Source organism: Talpa europaea (genome assembly GCF_964194135.1).
Source record: "Talpa europaea genome assembly, chromosome: 6".
NCBI lineage: Eukaryota > Metazoa > Chordata > Mammalia > Eulipotyphla > Talpidae > Talpa > Talpa europaea.
Window position 1 is genome coordinate 117,035,868 of NC_140072.1, and position 13,518 is coordinate 117,049,385.

Consider the following 13,518-nt stretch of genomic DNA (forward strand, 5'->3'; position numbering starts at 1 on the left):
GGAATCTTCGACACACTGGACACGGTCCAATCAGGTTCTCAACATGTCATTTATTCCCATGTACTTGGTGGCTCTGTGGCCATTCTGCCCCCACTAGATCCAGACTGAAGGGCTATGGGAGAGGAAAGGCTAGAGGCCCCGGGACAGAGAAGCAGGGGGGCAGGGCGGGAAGGCCGGGGAGGGGGGAATAAGACAGGGCTCTCAGTCAGAGGATTCGCGGCTGCAGGTTCTAAAGTGGGGGTGCCAGTGGGTCTGGTCCCAGCTACTGGAGGTGGCGAACAAGGGGACAGGAGGGTGGTTGGGAAGGAGAGCACTGATCCTCTCCCGCGCAGGAAAGAGGAATCACGCGCGCTGGAGACGCGCGGGGGTCTGGGGGGCTCACTCCCTGCAGAAGACGTACTCGGTGTAGCTGGTCCAGATCTTGTCCTCGCTCTGGTCGGTGCTGCCGGCAAAGGCGCAGGTGCCCGTGGAACTGCACGCCACCATGTGGAAGCCCGACTCGGACAGCTTGTCGAAAGCCTGCTCCAGGAAGTTGAACTTGAGGTAATAGCGCGAGGTGTAGCGCTCCGGGGGCCGGTCCGGGTCCCGGCTCTCGTTGAGAGTGTCCCCGAACACCTCCTTGGCCAGGGACGTCTTCCCGCACACGGTGATGCGCGCCACTCGCCGGAACTTGGCGTCTGCCTGTGCGTCCCGCCCGATGGTGTAGGAGCCGCGGTAGCCGATGGTGATGTAGCCCGAGCGCCGGCTGCCGTCCAGCGACTGGGAGGGCGTGAGCAGGGGCCCCACCGCGCCCCCGGACGGGCTGCGGCTCGCCAGCTCCAGCGTGGGCGACGGCGCCCCGGCCGAGGAGCCCTCCTGGTGCTCCGACTCCGCGTAGCCGAGCGGCAGCAGCTCGTCGCCCATGGAGCCCTCTTTGTGCACCCCGCGCCTTGAATGCGGCGGCGGCCCGGGGCCGGGCTGCTGGGGCGCCCCGAGGCGACGCACGAGCTCCGGCAGCTCGAAGTACTCGGCCTCGCGCTGCAGCCGGCTGCGCTCGGGGAAGTAGTCGGGCAGCACGAGCTGCAGGTCCCGCAGGTAATCCAGGATGTAGCGGAAGAGGAAGCCGTCTCGGTCCAGAAAGAAGCGGCCTTTGCTGTCCCGGGCCAGCTCCTGCGGCTGCTGCTGCGTGAACATGCGCCAGAGCAAGGAGTCGGGCACCGACACGACGGTGCAGCGCCGGGTCACATACACCTGACCCCCCACGTTCAGCTCCACGATGTCGGGGAACAGCGGCGGCTCGGCCGAGGACGACGAGGAGCCGTTGCCCCCCCCGCCGCCGCCCCCGTTGGGTAATCCACGTGTGCTGTCCGCCAGAGCCATGGCACGGCGGTGGCGGGGTGGCAGCAGGGACTGGGAGCGCGGCCGCGCGCGGGAGCCGCAGCCGCCTTCCCCGGACGCCCGCTCAGCCCAGCACCCCGGCCGCAGCCGCAGCCGCCGCCGAGAGCCGCTCGGAGCCCAGCGGTGCAAGCGCGCCGCGCTGCGCCCCCGCGAGCCCCGGTGCGCTCCGCCGCCTCGCCTCGCCTCGCCTCGCCTCGCCCGCGCGCTCCAGGCGAGTGTCGGGTCGCGGCCGGCGCGCCGCTTAAGTAGAGCCGCCGGCTGGGGCGCCGCGGCGCGCAGGAGGCGTGGGCGGCTGCGGAGCGGCGGAGCCGCGCTCCCCCGGCGGGAGGGGTGGTGCCGGAGCGGAGAATCGATTTGCATTTTAAACGCTGACGCCGCGCCCCACTGCTGGCTCCACCCCGGCCGCGCGCGCCCGGGGCGACCCGACTCCCCACGCGCCCTCCCCGGCCTGCGGGGCCGCGATCCGGCCCCTTCCCGCTCCCGCCCAACTTTTCCCCTCTGCGAAGGGCCGATCCTGGGACCGGCCGCGGCCTTTGGAGAGGCAGTGCCTCACCCGGTGGGTTCCGAACCCTCTCCGGCGCCAGAGAACTCTAGGGGGAGGCGTAAACTTTCGGGCTTCCCCTGCGGAGACTGCAAGTGAGTGGCCGCCTCCGGCCTGGCCGCCTCCGGAGCAGCAGCTCACACCCTGGCGCCGTGGCCGTCGTGTTGCTGACCGTTCTCGAAAGAGGACATTAATCTGGAGCGTCGAAAGGGCCGCCTCAGCGCAGAGGCAGCCAGTTCTTGCTCGCTTTGACGATAGCTTTGAAAAAGCCCCGAGACACAAGTCCCGCAGGCTGGCGTCTGGAGGACGCACTTCGATCGTTTATTTTCGGGGTAAAGAGATGGACTTGTAGATTGGGAGAAAGTGAGCTGAAATGGCTCTGGGGGAACTTGAGTGAGCTAAGGAGTGACTTGGGTCATGGTCTCCCCCCGGAGGTAGCCACAGAGGCGCCCACAGGGCCTTCCAGGCCAGGCTGAGTCCGGTGAGACCAGAGGGACCCTTCCAGCCTGCTCTGTAAATTGCGCCATAAAACACAGAGGGTTTGCAGCTCTAATTTAGAAAAACCACCTTTCAGCCCTTGTGTATCGCCCCCAAGGGCCAAGCGACCCTGATCAGGCCCGGTTCCCTTTAGTCTCAGGTTTCCTATACTTGAAGGCCCTCTCCTCCTGGCTCACCCTCTCACACCTGCTCCCTCCAAGTTTGTCTTCACCTACACTAGCCCCCAGAGGACTTCCTTAGCTTCCCAGGGCTTCCAGATCGCTCCCATCACAGGCATGCCCTGCTCAAAAGCCAAGCACACTGAGATTTCACATCCATGAATGACTGATCTCTGACTTAAAAAAAGAAAAAACAATACAAAATGTCCCTAATCTCCACAGAAAGGACAGAAGAGAAGAAGATAGAGCATACGGAATCATTAGATTAATGGTATTTGTGCACCTGCTGTGGGCCAGACACCAGTTAGTCAAGAATACAAGCTTGCATAAGCTTTGGGGCGCTTTCAGTGTGGTGGGATGGGCAAAGTCAAAGTCTGAGCAGTTATCATATCAGTTGGAAGTAGAGACCATCAGTCAGGATGAATCCAGGGAGACTTTTGTTCTTGATAATAATGTTTACCCTTTTGTGTAACTGCCCAATCAGCTTTACAGTCTCCTCACGGATAAGTGTCATTTTTACTTTGAAATGTTTATGTCTGCTGAACAATTATCTCACTCATGTCAGTGTGCTGAAATAAGATCAAGCCCCAAACCAGCTCCCTTAATTGCTAGTACAGATTTTGATACTGACTATATTTGACCACTCTTTTGTCTGTTCTTCGGGATAAATAATAGATGACACTAAAGTTCCAAGTTCCAACAGCTGAATTTCTAGGTGGTTATGCTACTATTTGTTATTTCAGTGTCACAGGAGGACAAAATCAGCTTTTTTTTTCTGCAATCCAAGAAAAAAACTTCTTTGTATCAATACTGCACATATTTTTGTGTCAATTCTTTGTTCATTGTATCAGCAAATCTTGTCAGTTCTGCCATCAAAATTCCTTCAAGACTATGTTTCACCACCTTCTGCCACCACCCTGGGCCAAGCCACCCATCATCTCTTGCCTGGCTGACTACCGATTCCCTAACTGCTTCCACCTTTGTCCTCAGAACATCAGAACAAAAAGTGATCGCCATACCCAGGAACTCTCCTACATTGCTGGTGGGGTGTGCACACTGGTCCAATCACTATGGAAAGCTGTCTGGAGGTTCTTCAGCCTACTAAAAATGGGGCTACCATAAGACCCAGCAATTCCACTCCTAGAGATCTACCCAAAGAATACAAAACCATTAATTCAAAGGAACATCTGTACCCTATGTTTATTGCAGCACTATTTATAATAGGTAAAACTTGAGGGCCTCCCCTGGTGGCGTAGCGGTTGAGCGCTGGGCTGCGAGGCTGCCCGCAGCCTCTGTAGCGCCGGTTCGTTCCCTGGCTGCCGGCGAGGGTCCCATGAAAAAAAAAAAAATAGGTAAAACTTGGAAACAACCCAAATGTCCAAAAATAGATGACTGAATCAAAAAGATGTGGTACATGTACACAGTGGAATATTACTCAGCAATCAAAAAAGATAAACTCATGCCATTCACAGCAACGTGGATGGAGCTAAAAGGAATTATGCTCAGTGAAATAAGTCAGAAGGAAAAAGAAAAATATCAGATGGTTTCACTTATAGGAGGAATATAAGGGAACCAAATAAGACATCAGAGTAAAAAAATAGTAACAGTACAAAACACAACAAAGCAAAAACAGACAATCATAAACTAGAGACATCCTGCAGGGGAGGAGGCGGGAGAGGGATCAGAGGGCGGGAGGGAGGCGCACAGGGGGCTGAGGTGATGGTGCACGGGTGCATTGATGAAGGAAATTCTATGGGGACTACACATGGGGGGAAGCAAATATTGTTTAAAAATGAACAATGATGTAAAAAAATAAATAACTTAAAAAATAAAATAAAATAAATTCAGGACAGGAAGAAAAAAAAAGACATTCCTATTAGAACCTATGGCACATCATGACACTCTGCTCAGAGTCCCTCAGGGTCTTTTCAATGGCCTACAAAATGCTACATAATGGAGCTAATCCCCCTAGCACCCCACCTCAACCCCTCTTTCAGAAGCTTGCTGGCTTTGCCATATTAGCCCACTCTCATGGTTTTCCACGGCTTTGCATTTCCTGTCCCTTTCACCTAAAGGGCTCTTTTCCTTCCCCTACCCCACCCCCATATCTTCCTTGCCTTGTTCAGGTCTTTGCAGCAATATTGTCCCTTGATTATCCTACTTAATGTAGCATAGCCCCACCCATGCAGCTTCCCACTCCCTGCTTTGTGTTCTGTTTCCCTGCGTTAGAATGTGTTGGATTACAGGGGGAAATCCTTCACTCCCCTTGGTTCTGCTCAGGCTGGATGAAAAATCAAAACAGTATTGGGTGGGCAAGCAAAGGGAAAAAATCAATTTAATAATATGTGTAAGGGAATTTACAAGACTGTAAATTCTGGCATAAAATGGGGTAAACCAGAGATATATATTCTGTGGTAAGGGACCAGAGATCTCAGAGAGAGAGGGTGAGTCTTCATATGACAAGGACAAAATGGCTCATCTTTTACTCTAAGTTTGGGGGGGGGGGAGATGAGTTTCTCAGATAGGGAGAACACATTCACTGATAAATCTACACTTGAATGCTACCCCCCAAACTACAGTCCCCAAGGTCATAAAAAGTGGGAGCAGAGATTGTTTCTTTGATTAAGAAGAGGGCCTCCCCTGGTGGCGCAGTGGTTGAGCACTGGGCTGCGAAGCTGCCTGCTGCCTGCAGCCTCTGCAGCGCTGGTTCGATCCCTGGCTGCCGGGCGAGGGTCCCACATGGCGCACAGACCTCTCCTGCCACCTGCTGCTCCCCTCAGCAGTGTACCTCGGTCCTTCTGCCCGCTCTGCTCCCCGCTCTGTCTCTGGTGAATTCTCTCACCCTCCCGCGCTTCTGACTGTACCCAGTGCTTGTATAAATAAATAAACAAATCTTAAAAAAAAAAAAAAGAGGATTGAAATAAGGGCAAAAGCTCTTTCTCAATTTTTAGGGTCTTCACTCCTTTTAAAATAATCTGCCTTGGCGAAATAAGCCAAAAAGAAAAAGAAAAATACCGGATGGTCTCACTCATAGCAGGAATCTAGAAAACTTAAATAAGGGACCAGGAAAATGAATAACTATAAGAAAGTGAAAATCAAAATCAACAAAAAACTATGAACCAGAGACACTTTTAGGGGGGCGGGGGCGGGAGGGGAGGGATTGGGGTCAGAATGGGGGGCTGCAATTGTATGGGGAATATAACAATAAAATTTATAAAAAAAAAATATTCTTTAAGTAATAAAGAATGTAATAAAAAAAAAATAAAATAAAATAATCTGCCTTGGACCTCCCCGGTGGCGCAGCAGTTGAGCGCTGGGTTGTGAAGCTGCCCGAAGCCAAAGCCTCCGCGGCACCAGTTCGATCCCCAGCTGCTCCCCGGCCACTGGAGGAGGGTCCCACATGGCGCGCAGGCCTCTCCTGCCGCCCGCTGCTCCCCTCAGCAGTGTACTTTGGTCCTTCTGCCTGCTCTGCTCCCCACTCTGGCTCTGGTGAATTCTCTCACCCTCCCACGCTTCTGACTGTACCCAGCGCTTGTATAAATAAATAAATAAATAAATCTTTTAAAAATAAATAAATAAATAAAATAATCTGCCTTCTTTAAGAAATGGTAACATTTTCTCCAGAGGCCCATTGGGCCTCAACTGATCTTAGTTGCAAGTACGAAGGTGACAATTATTGGGCAGAAAGCCTTCTGATCCTTTTGGGAAGATCAGTTTCACAAACATAAACTGCAAGAACTCAGATTTTCCTCTGCTTGATTCATGGCTGCATCCCCAGTGCTAGAACAGAATTCACATATACTAGGCATTCAATAAATATCTGTTGCTCACTCACCTATTCCAACAATATTTATTAAGAGTCTACCACGATATTTCAGATGGTGTGTTAAAAAATATTATATGTTCTCTTGGAGCTTACAGCCTGATGAGGATGACAGATAACAAATATATAGATAAGTAAGTCCACTTCAGATAGAGCTAAATGCCACAAAGAAAATAAAATTGTGAAATGTGACAGAGTGACTGATTGTGTAGATACTACTTTATATGGAATGGCAGGAAGGCCTCTCTATGAAAGTGACATTTGAGCTGAATCATAAGAGAGTCAGGTGGAAGTTCTGGAGGAAGCGTATTCCAGGCAGAGGGCAAAGCGAGTTAAAGGAGCTGGGTTAGGAATGAGCTTGAAGTATCTTATAGCAGAAGGTTATCTGTCATATCATCAGCTTGCACCCAGTGAATCTCCAAAGTACCCTTGATGAGTCCAAGCTCAAATGCCTAGACACAAACAATATACTACCTTCATTCTCTGCTACTTGATATAACATACTCACTCACCATAAGCTAGTCTACACAGAAAGTCCTTGGTATTTCCTTCTAGAAGCCCAGGTTGTATGAGAGAGACATAATAATGAATGAAGCAGGAGATATGAGACTGAAGGTGTAATTTTCTGGTTCATCTGGGTGTTCTATTTCTTACCTATGGGCTGGTGTCATGAAATTCAAGAGGAAATATAATTATGGGACTATAATGCTGTTCTTAAGGACCTGAGTGCTTCTGGCGGGGAGAGGATTATAACTCTTCAGCTTCTTCAGTATATTGAAAATGCTTAATTGTCAGAGCAGAGGGAGGGAGGGATTTGGAAAACCTGTGTTTAGTCTCAATCCCATTTCTAGTGATAGATATATTGATGGTCATTGTTCCTTTTCAAATGACTCTCCTAAATACTCTCCTAAATAAAAGACAATGTATCTTGAAAGGGCTTTGTCCTTTTTGTCCTAATGTGTGGGGCACTGGAAACATCTCTGTACGTACATGCTCATTGGATTTGTATTTCCTCCTCCATCTACCACCTTCTCTTCCAGCCGGCTTCCCATCCCAACCCATCCCCAATGCACTTAGGGACTATTCTGCACACCAAAGATTTGAGGCAGAACTCAGGAAGATTAGGAGAAATAGAAAATTAAAAGGAGAGGGAAAACTTGGGTGGAATGAAGCGAGCACCTCTGAGGACTGAATGAATTTAATAAATGTGAAAATTATCAGTAAACTGTAAAACACCATTCAATGTCAGAATCATGATTTTTCACCACCTATCAGGTTCCTGACAAGGCTGCTCAATAATACTGAATGAAAAAAATGAATGGCAAAAACATTAAAATGAATACTGTGAGGAAAGGAGAAAAGAGACAGAATCAGAGATTGTCTCAAAGAAATGTTCAGTTCATTCATCATCCCTCCAATAAGTGTGAGTCTTTTCTGTATGCAGGCTTTAAAAATCATTGAGTTTTTGCATTCAGAAGAAGAAAAGAATTGGATACAGAGATTAAATAACATTTAGTTTGAATGAATCCTGGGATAAAATTATCTTAATAAATATTTGGTAAAAGATATGCCAATACCAAATTTAAAAAGAGAAAGAAATGTTATATGAAGGACAGAGCTGAAATATTAGGTTTAGAAAATACAGAAAATCCCAGTATTACTATAAATGATATTTATACTTAGTAGAACCAGACAAACAAGTTAATAATGTACAAATTAAAAAAAAATTTCTTTCTATATCTTTATAAACAGTATTTAAGGCTTTTTAGGAAATAATAATATAATAACAAGTATTTATATAGTATGTGCCATGTGCCAGCCTGTTTATAGAATTATAGATTAACTCATTTAATCCTCACAATAACTCTATATGATTGGTACTTTTTTATCTGAGTTCTACACAACTGAGTAAATAAATGAGCTATACTTGAATCCAGACAGTCTAACTTTTAGAACCTGTACTTTTAAAAGCCATATTTTAGTCTCTCATGTGTATAAGTGCATCATGTGTGTTAAATAGATTCTATATGCTTGGGAGTGATAGACCATCATTTTCACGGACTCTTCCACCCTCAATGGCTGGGAGATTATACAGGGCTGTGGGTCATCTTATGGTAAATTTCTGCCTACCAAAAAGCACAAGATTATTAATTGCAATAGAATGCAGGACAGTGGAAATACAGCCATACAGCAGACCTCATACTATGAGGCCCAACAAAAAGCATAAAGCCCTCTCCTATAGAAAGACATGCTATCAAATTAGAAAAAGATGTCCGGATCTAGACTGTATAGGGCCATGTTTATCTTTATGTAAGCATTGGAGAAAATATGAACTTGAGGTTGTTTATATTTACTTAAATTTATATAAACATGTACTGAAAGAAAATAATTAACTGTTGGGCGCAGGCTGGGTGTGGGGTGGGCAAGGGATGAATGAAGATAGACTCATGGGAGTACGAACTCTCAATGTATACTCTATCTCATGTGATTGGTAAGTGATCCAAATCTATTACCTATTAAAACCAGGATTCAAAATTTAATAAGGGCCTCCCTGGTGATGCAAGGGGTTAAGCACAGCACTATGAAGCAATCTGCAGCATGTGTTTGATCCCCAGCCAGGGAGCTACCCACATGGAGTAGCAGACCTCTCCTGTCTCACCCACTGCTCCCCACAGCAGTGTATTTCAGTGGATCTGCCTGTTCTGCTCCCCATTCTGTCTCTGGTGAATCTTCTCACCCCCTGCACCTCTGGCCTGTACCCCACTTCTTGTATGCATAAATAAATAAATCTTTTTAAAAAATAAAAATATAGGCCTCCCCAGTGGTGCAGCAGGTTGAGTGCAGCACTATGAAGCTGTCCACAGCCTCTGCAGTACGGGTTCGATTCCCAGCCTACGAGGGAGATACCCACATGGCGTGGCAGACCTCTCCTGTTGTGCCTGCTGCTCCCTTCTGCAGTGTATTTTGGTCCGTCTGCCTGTCTGCTCCCCACTCTGTCTCTGATGAATCCTCTCATCCTCCTGCACCTCTGGCCTGTACCCCAGTTCTTGTATAAAAAATAAATAAATCTTTAAAAAAAATTAAAAATAAATAAAATTTAATAAAGCAAGCATTTATATAATACATTCTATTATTGTCCTCAGGAAAAAAAAAAGAGGTTAAAACCTTGATAACACACTTCTCCTGCCAGGGGAAGAAATAGTTTATATTCTACATATTGGTAACTTGAAATTCAATATAGCTGCCATGAAGAAGGATTAGGAAAGAGTTAAGACCTTGGCGCTTATTTCTGCTTTCTATCAGTGGCACAATCCCACCTTAAGTAGGTATCTCCAAGGATACATCTGAGCCCATGGATAAAATAGACACACTATTGTCTACTCCTTGACCAACTTAGTTACATACACAGTAAATATGATTTTTGTTTCTGGCTCTTGGAGTTTGCAAAACTCCATGTTCTTAGTATATTTATGCAGTTTTGTTCTGATCTCATTAACTCTAGACAAGGATAAAGTAAATCTGTGGAAACTGCTGAGATGTAGATGCCAATATTTGAAAGCAAGCAGTATCCACTGGCCTTCTGAGGCTTGTAAATTGAATAAATGTATCCTACTTGAGGCTTTTAGTAATCCAGTTGGACACAAAAATAACTGGATCTCACATAACCAGGTGATTCTTGATTTCTGAGCAAGGCTAATTTTAACATCACTGATATATCCTAAGAATTTGAAGGCCTTGAGTGCAAGTTTTGGTGTTATACTTTGAGTTAACGATGAATGATCACATTTTGCTGTGGCGCTTCACTGCTTTCAGGGCTTTCCTATTGTCAGATTCACTTGATTATCACAACAATTTTGGGAGTACTCAAGTGTCACAAATGAAGAAAGTTGCTCAGATAAGGTGACATTACCCCACGTCTCAGGTAGCACCTGAATACAGAGTGCCTCTCAGGTTGCTGAGATGCCTTGCTGGAGTGCATATGGATGCTTCCTGATTCAGAATTTAGTGCTCTTAGAACTATCCAGCAGCCCTATCAAATCTACTAAATGTAATGCCCTAAATGTCATTCAAAATAATCACCTTGGAGACTATGCTTATTTGAGAAATGTCAGAATCACTCACCATTTTAGCACATCTGCTTAGAAATTTTCCTCAAAACCAGTTTACACAAGAGTAAGCATCATGCCTTTATTTATCCTTATGCCAAATTTTGGGTCGATTTCTTTTTACAAGACTGTAAAGTAGACACACTTCTGCAGAATAGACACTCATGCCTGAGAATAGGCCAGAACAAAGCCAATTTTCCTAAGTGTGAAAATGAGGTGATGATGATCAGGTTTTCACCTTTTGACATTGAGTTTTAAAGATCTTGTCCCTGGAGTTCTCTAATTTGCTGAATAGTATTGAGTTTAGGTTATGCAGAAAGAAGGGCTGATTCAACTGCAGAGATTTTAATATGCGATTCCAGAAAGTCTGCATATTTCACTGTGAGGTTTGGACCAGAAGCCAAGCCACTGGCTAGACTGCCACAGTCAACTTCTTATGTAATTGTAAGATCATTTTTTGATACAATTAGGGGGGAAGAAACATTTCCCCATTTTGCTTTCTAGTTATGACAGAAATATGCGTGATATTTCATAGTAGGGAAATGGTCTCAAATTATGCTAAACTTTAAATTTATATAGTATTTATATTTAGAAAATAAGTTTCTTTTTATTTACAGTAATGCACAGTGAGAAAATTACATACTTTTGCGTTGGGTGAAACTATATTCTTTCCCAGATTTTGTAACTTCAAATCCGGGATATTAAGCAGTTACTTAAATATTCTGAACTTCAGATAATTACCTTAAAATGGAGCAAAGACATCTACCTCCTTGGACCTTATGAGATTAAATGAGATGATATAAAGTATTTTATTTCACAGTTTTGGGCACATAATTGACACATCATAAACATAAGTTTCTGCCTTAATCCTCCCCATCACCCATCTCACTTCTACAATCCAAACATTGGCTGTTGATTTTGTTTACCTTGCTCTTCTCCTGGTGTTATTACACCTTCTCTTGGATGATGTCTCTTCACCAGTATCTAAAATGGATAGGGTAACCAGCATTTCATCCTCTTTCCTTCTCAGTCGCCATATCTAACACAAGTTTGCTGTCTGAGTAGAAGATATAGTCAAACATCTAGACAACTGGGAACTCTCAAGTTTCACAACTTATTTTTCAACCTACGATTTGCAACTCAAACGACAAGAGCTTCACTTCATCTCTAACTGAAAGTGCAACCATTTGCAATATCTGGGAGGTAAAGTCTGGGCGAGAACGGGCAGCCATATTGTCAAGAGGGGAACTAAAACTCTCCAGATGGCCTTAGAATCTAAAGACAGTGACTTCCTCTTTGTGCTCAAGCCAGGGGCTTCGGCCAGGAAATGAAGAACCAAGTCTAAAAAACCAGAGCAGCAAGAGTAGCAGCCCAAACGCAACTGTACGTTTCCCCACAGTTCCCAGACTACAAGGGGACTGCAAGAGGAAGAACATATGTGCAAAGGAAACAGAAGTTTTACATCATTGTAGAAGATCAAAGAAGTTTAACTCTTCCTTATATTGCATGCAGCATCCCTTCAAATGCTTATGGAGCACCTATTCTGTGCCTGATCTTCACAGAAGTCACTCCACAGGTCCATGGTCCGTGAGAATCCACAAAGGTGCAGAGTGAGTAGCCAGCAATGGCAGAGGTCATGCATCAGGTGTTGTACATGTCACATGTGCAATTGGAAGGGAAGCTATGGCTATGTTTGTGAGATTTCTTTAAAAAAAAAAAAAAGCCAACTGGATACATATCAATATTTAGATATTTATATCATCAATCAATAAAGAGAAAGATTGATTTTTAAGAATTGACACACGATTGTGGAGTGGGTAAGTCTGAGGTCCCTAGGAAAAGTCAGTTGGCTGGAAATTCAGGCAAGAGTTGAAGTCACAGCCTTGAGTCTAAAATCTTCAGGCGACTGGAAATTCAGACAGGATTTTTATGGTACAATCTTGAGATGAAATTCCTTCTTTGGAAAACTTCAGGGTTTTTGGTTTGATTGGATCAATTTGATTGGATGAGTCCTACCCACACTATAGAAGATGATAATCTCCTTTACTTAAAGCCAACTCATTGTAAATGTTACCATCTTCACAATACCTTCACAGAGATGTCTAGGCTAGTGCTGGATCCAACAGCTGGGCACCACAGGTTCGCCAAGTTGGTAGTACAAATAACCATCAGAACTTACAGTATTTTATGAAGGGTGAAAAATGGGGGAAGAGGCCTTTCCATCAATAAGAAACCACAGCTTTATAAGGTATAAAGAACTGATACTACACTGTTTCATGTCAGGGCATCTGGGATTATAAATTTTGTCCCCTAGTCACTCTGTACTTAATGTCGCCTCGTGGGGCGGCAGTGTTGGGAGCGGCATGGGTTGGAGGAAAGACAGCTCAAGTCCAACTACAGAGACCTAGATGGGCTTGCACCTCTGGAGACACAGCTGGCGGCAGCTGGTCCCTGATCCCTGTTGGCTGCCAGTTTATCCTCCCAGTGAGTCTTATGGCAAAGACCCTTGTGGTATTTAACTGCCCACACTTGCCCTTTCTGTGTGGCCTCTAAATTGGCTCTGAAATAAAGGAAACATTTAGCAAGAGAGAAACATTTGCCAGGTGAGCCTTTTTGGCCTATTTAAGAGAAGCATACGACATATGTTTTCCAGCCGACTTTTTGTAAAGACAAAGAGGAAAGGAAAAAAAGAGACAGGAAAAAAGAAACCTCTAGGTAGAAAAACCTAACTTGACCCCCCCGGATGTGTGGAGCTAACTCTGCCACCACCTGTTGTCTTACTTAACCTAAAATGAAGTCCGACATCCTTTATGCACCCTTTTGTCGGTCTCTCCATTTTCTATCTTTCTCCATCGGGCACCGCTCCCAAGGCTGCTGCCCCTCAAGGCGACACTTAGTGTCAAGTGAAATCCAAGCTATTTGCTAACAGAGGAACACCGCCAATCCCACTCTCAGCTGTGGAGGATGGGGCGGAGGGTGGGTAGCTCCTCTACGTGTTTGCAGTGCATGAGCCGA

General features: G+C 46.0%; 2 protein-coding genes across 2 annotated transcripts in view; one reads left to right on the forward strand and one right to left on the reverse strand.

Annotated features, from left to right (window-relative positions):
• Nucleotides 1-220: 220 nt before the first annotated feature.
• KCTD12 (potassium channel tetramerization domain containing 12) lies at nt 221-1,394 on the reverse strand. The gene has a single exon (XM_084235379.1). It carries the CDS (start codon nt 1,357-1,359, stop codon nt 379-381), a length of 981 nt encoding a protein of 326 aa, XP_084091505.1. The 5' UTR covers nt 1,360-1,394; the 3' UTR covers nt 221-378.
• Nucleotides 1,358-13,518, forward strand: part of ACOD1 (aconitate decarboxylase 1) — a gene marked incomplete at both ends in the record, with an annotated part of 57,779 nt that continues 45,618 nt past the window's right edge. The window contains 2 exons of the mRNA XM_084234902.1: nt 1,358-2,013; nt 3,565-3,616. Coding sequence (XP_084091028.1) covers nt 1,358-2,013; nt 3,565-3,616 — 708 coding nt within the window. The remainder of the gene's footprint in view (nt 2,014-3,564; nt 3,617-13,518) is intronic.

Bases quoted from the DNA above. Each gene is read 5' to 3' on its own strand.
- KCTD12 (XM_084235379.1), bottom strand. From the start codon at position 1,359: ATGGCTCTGGCGGACAGCACACGTGGATTACCCAACGGGGGCGGCGGC.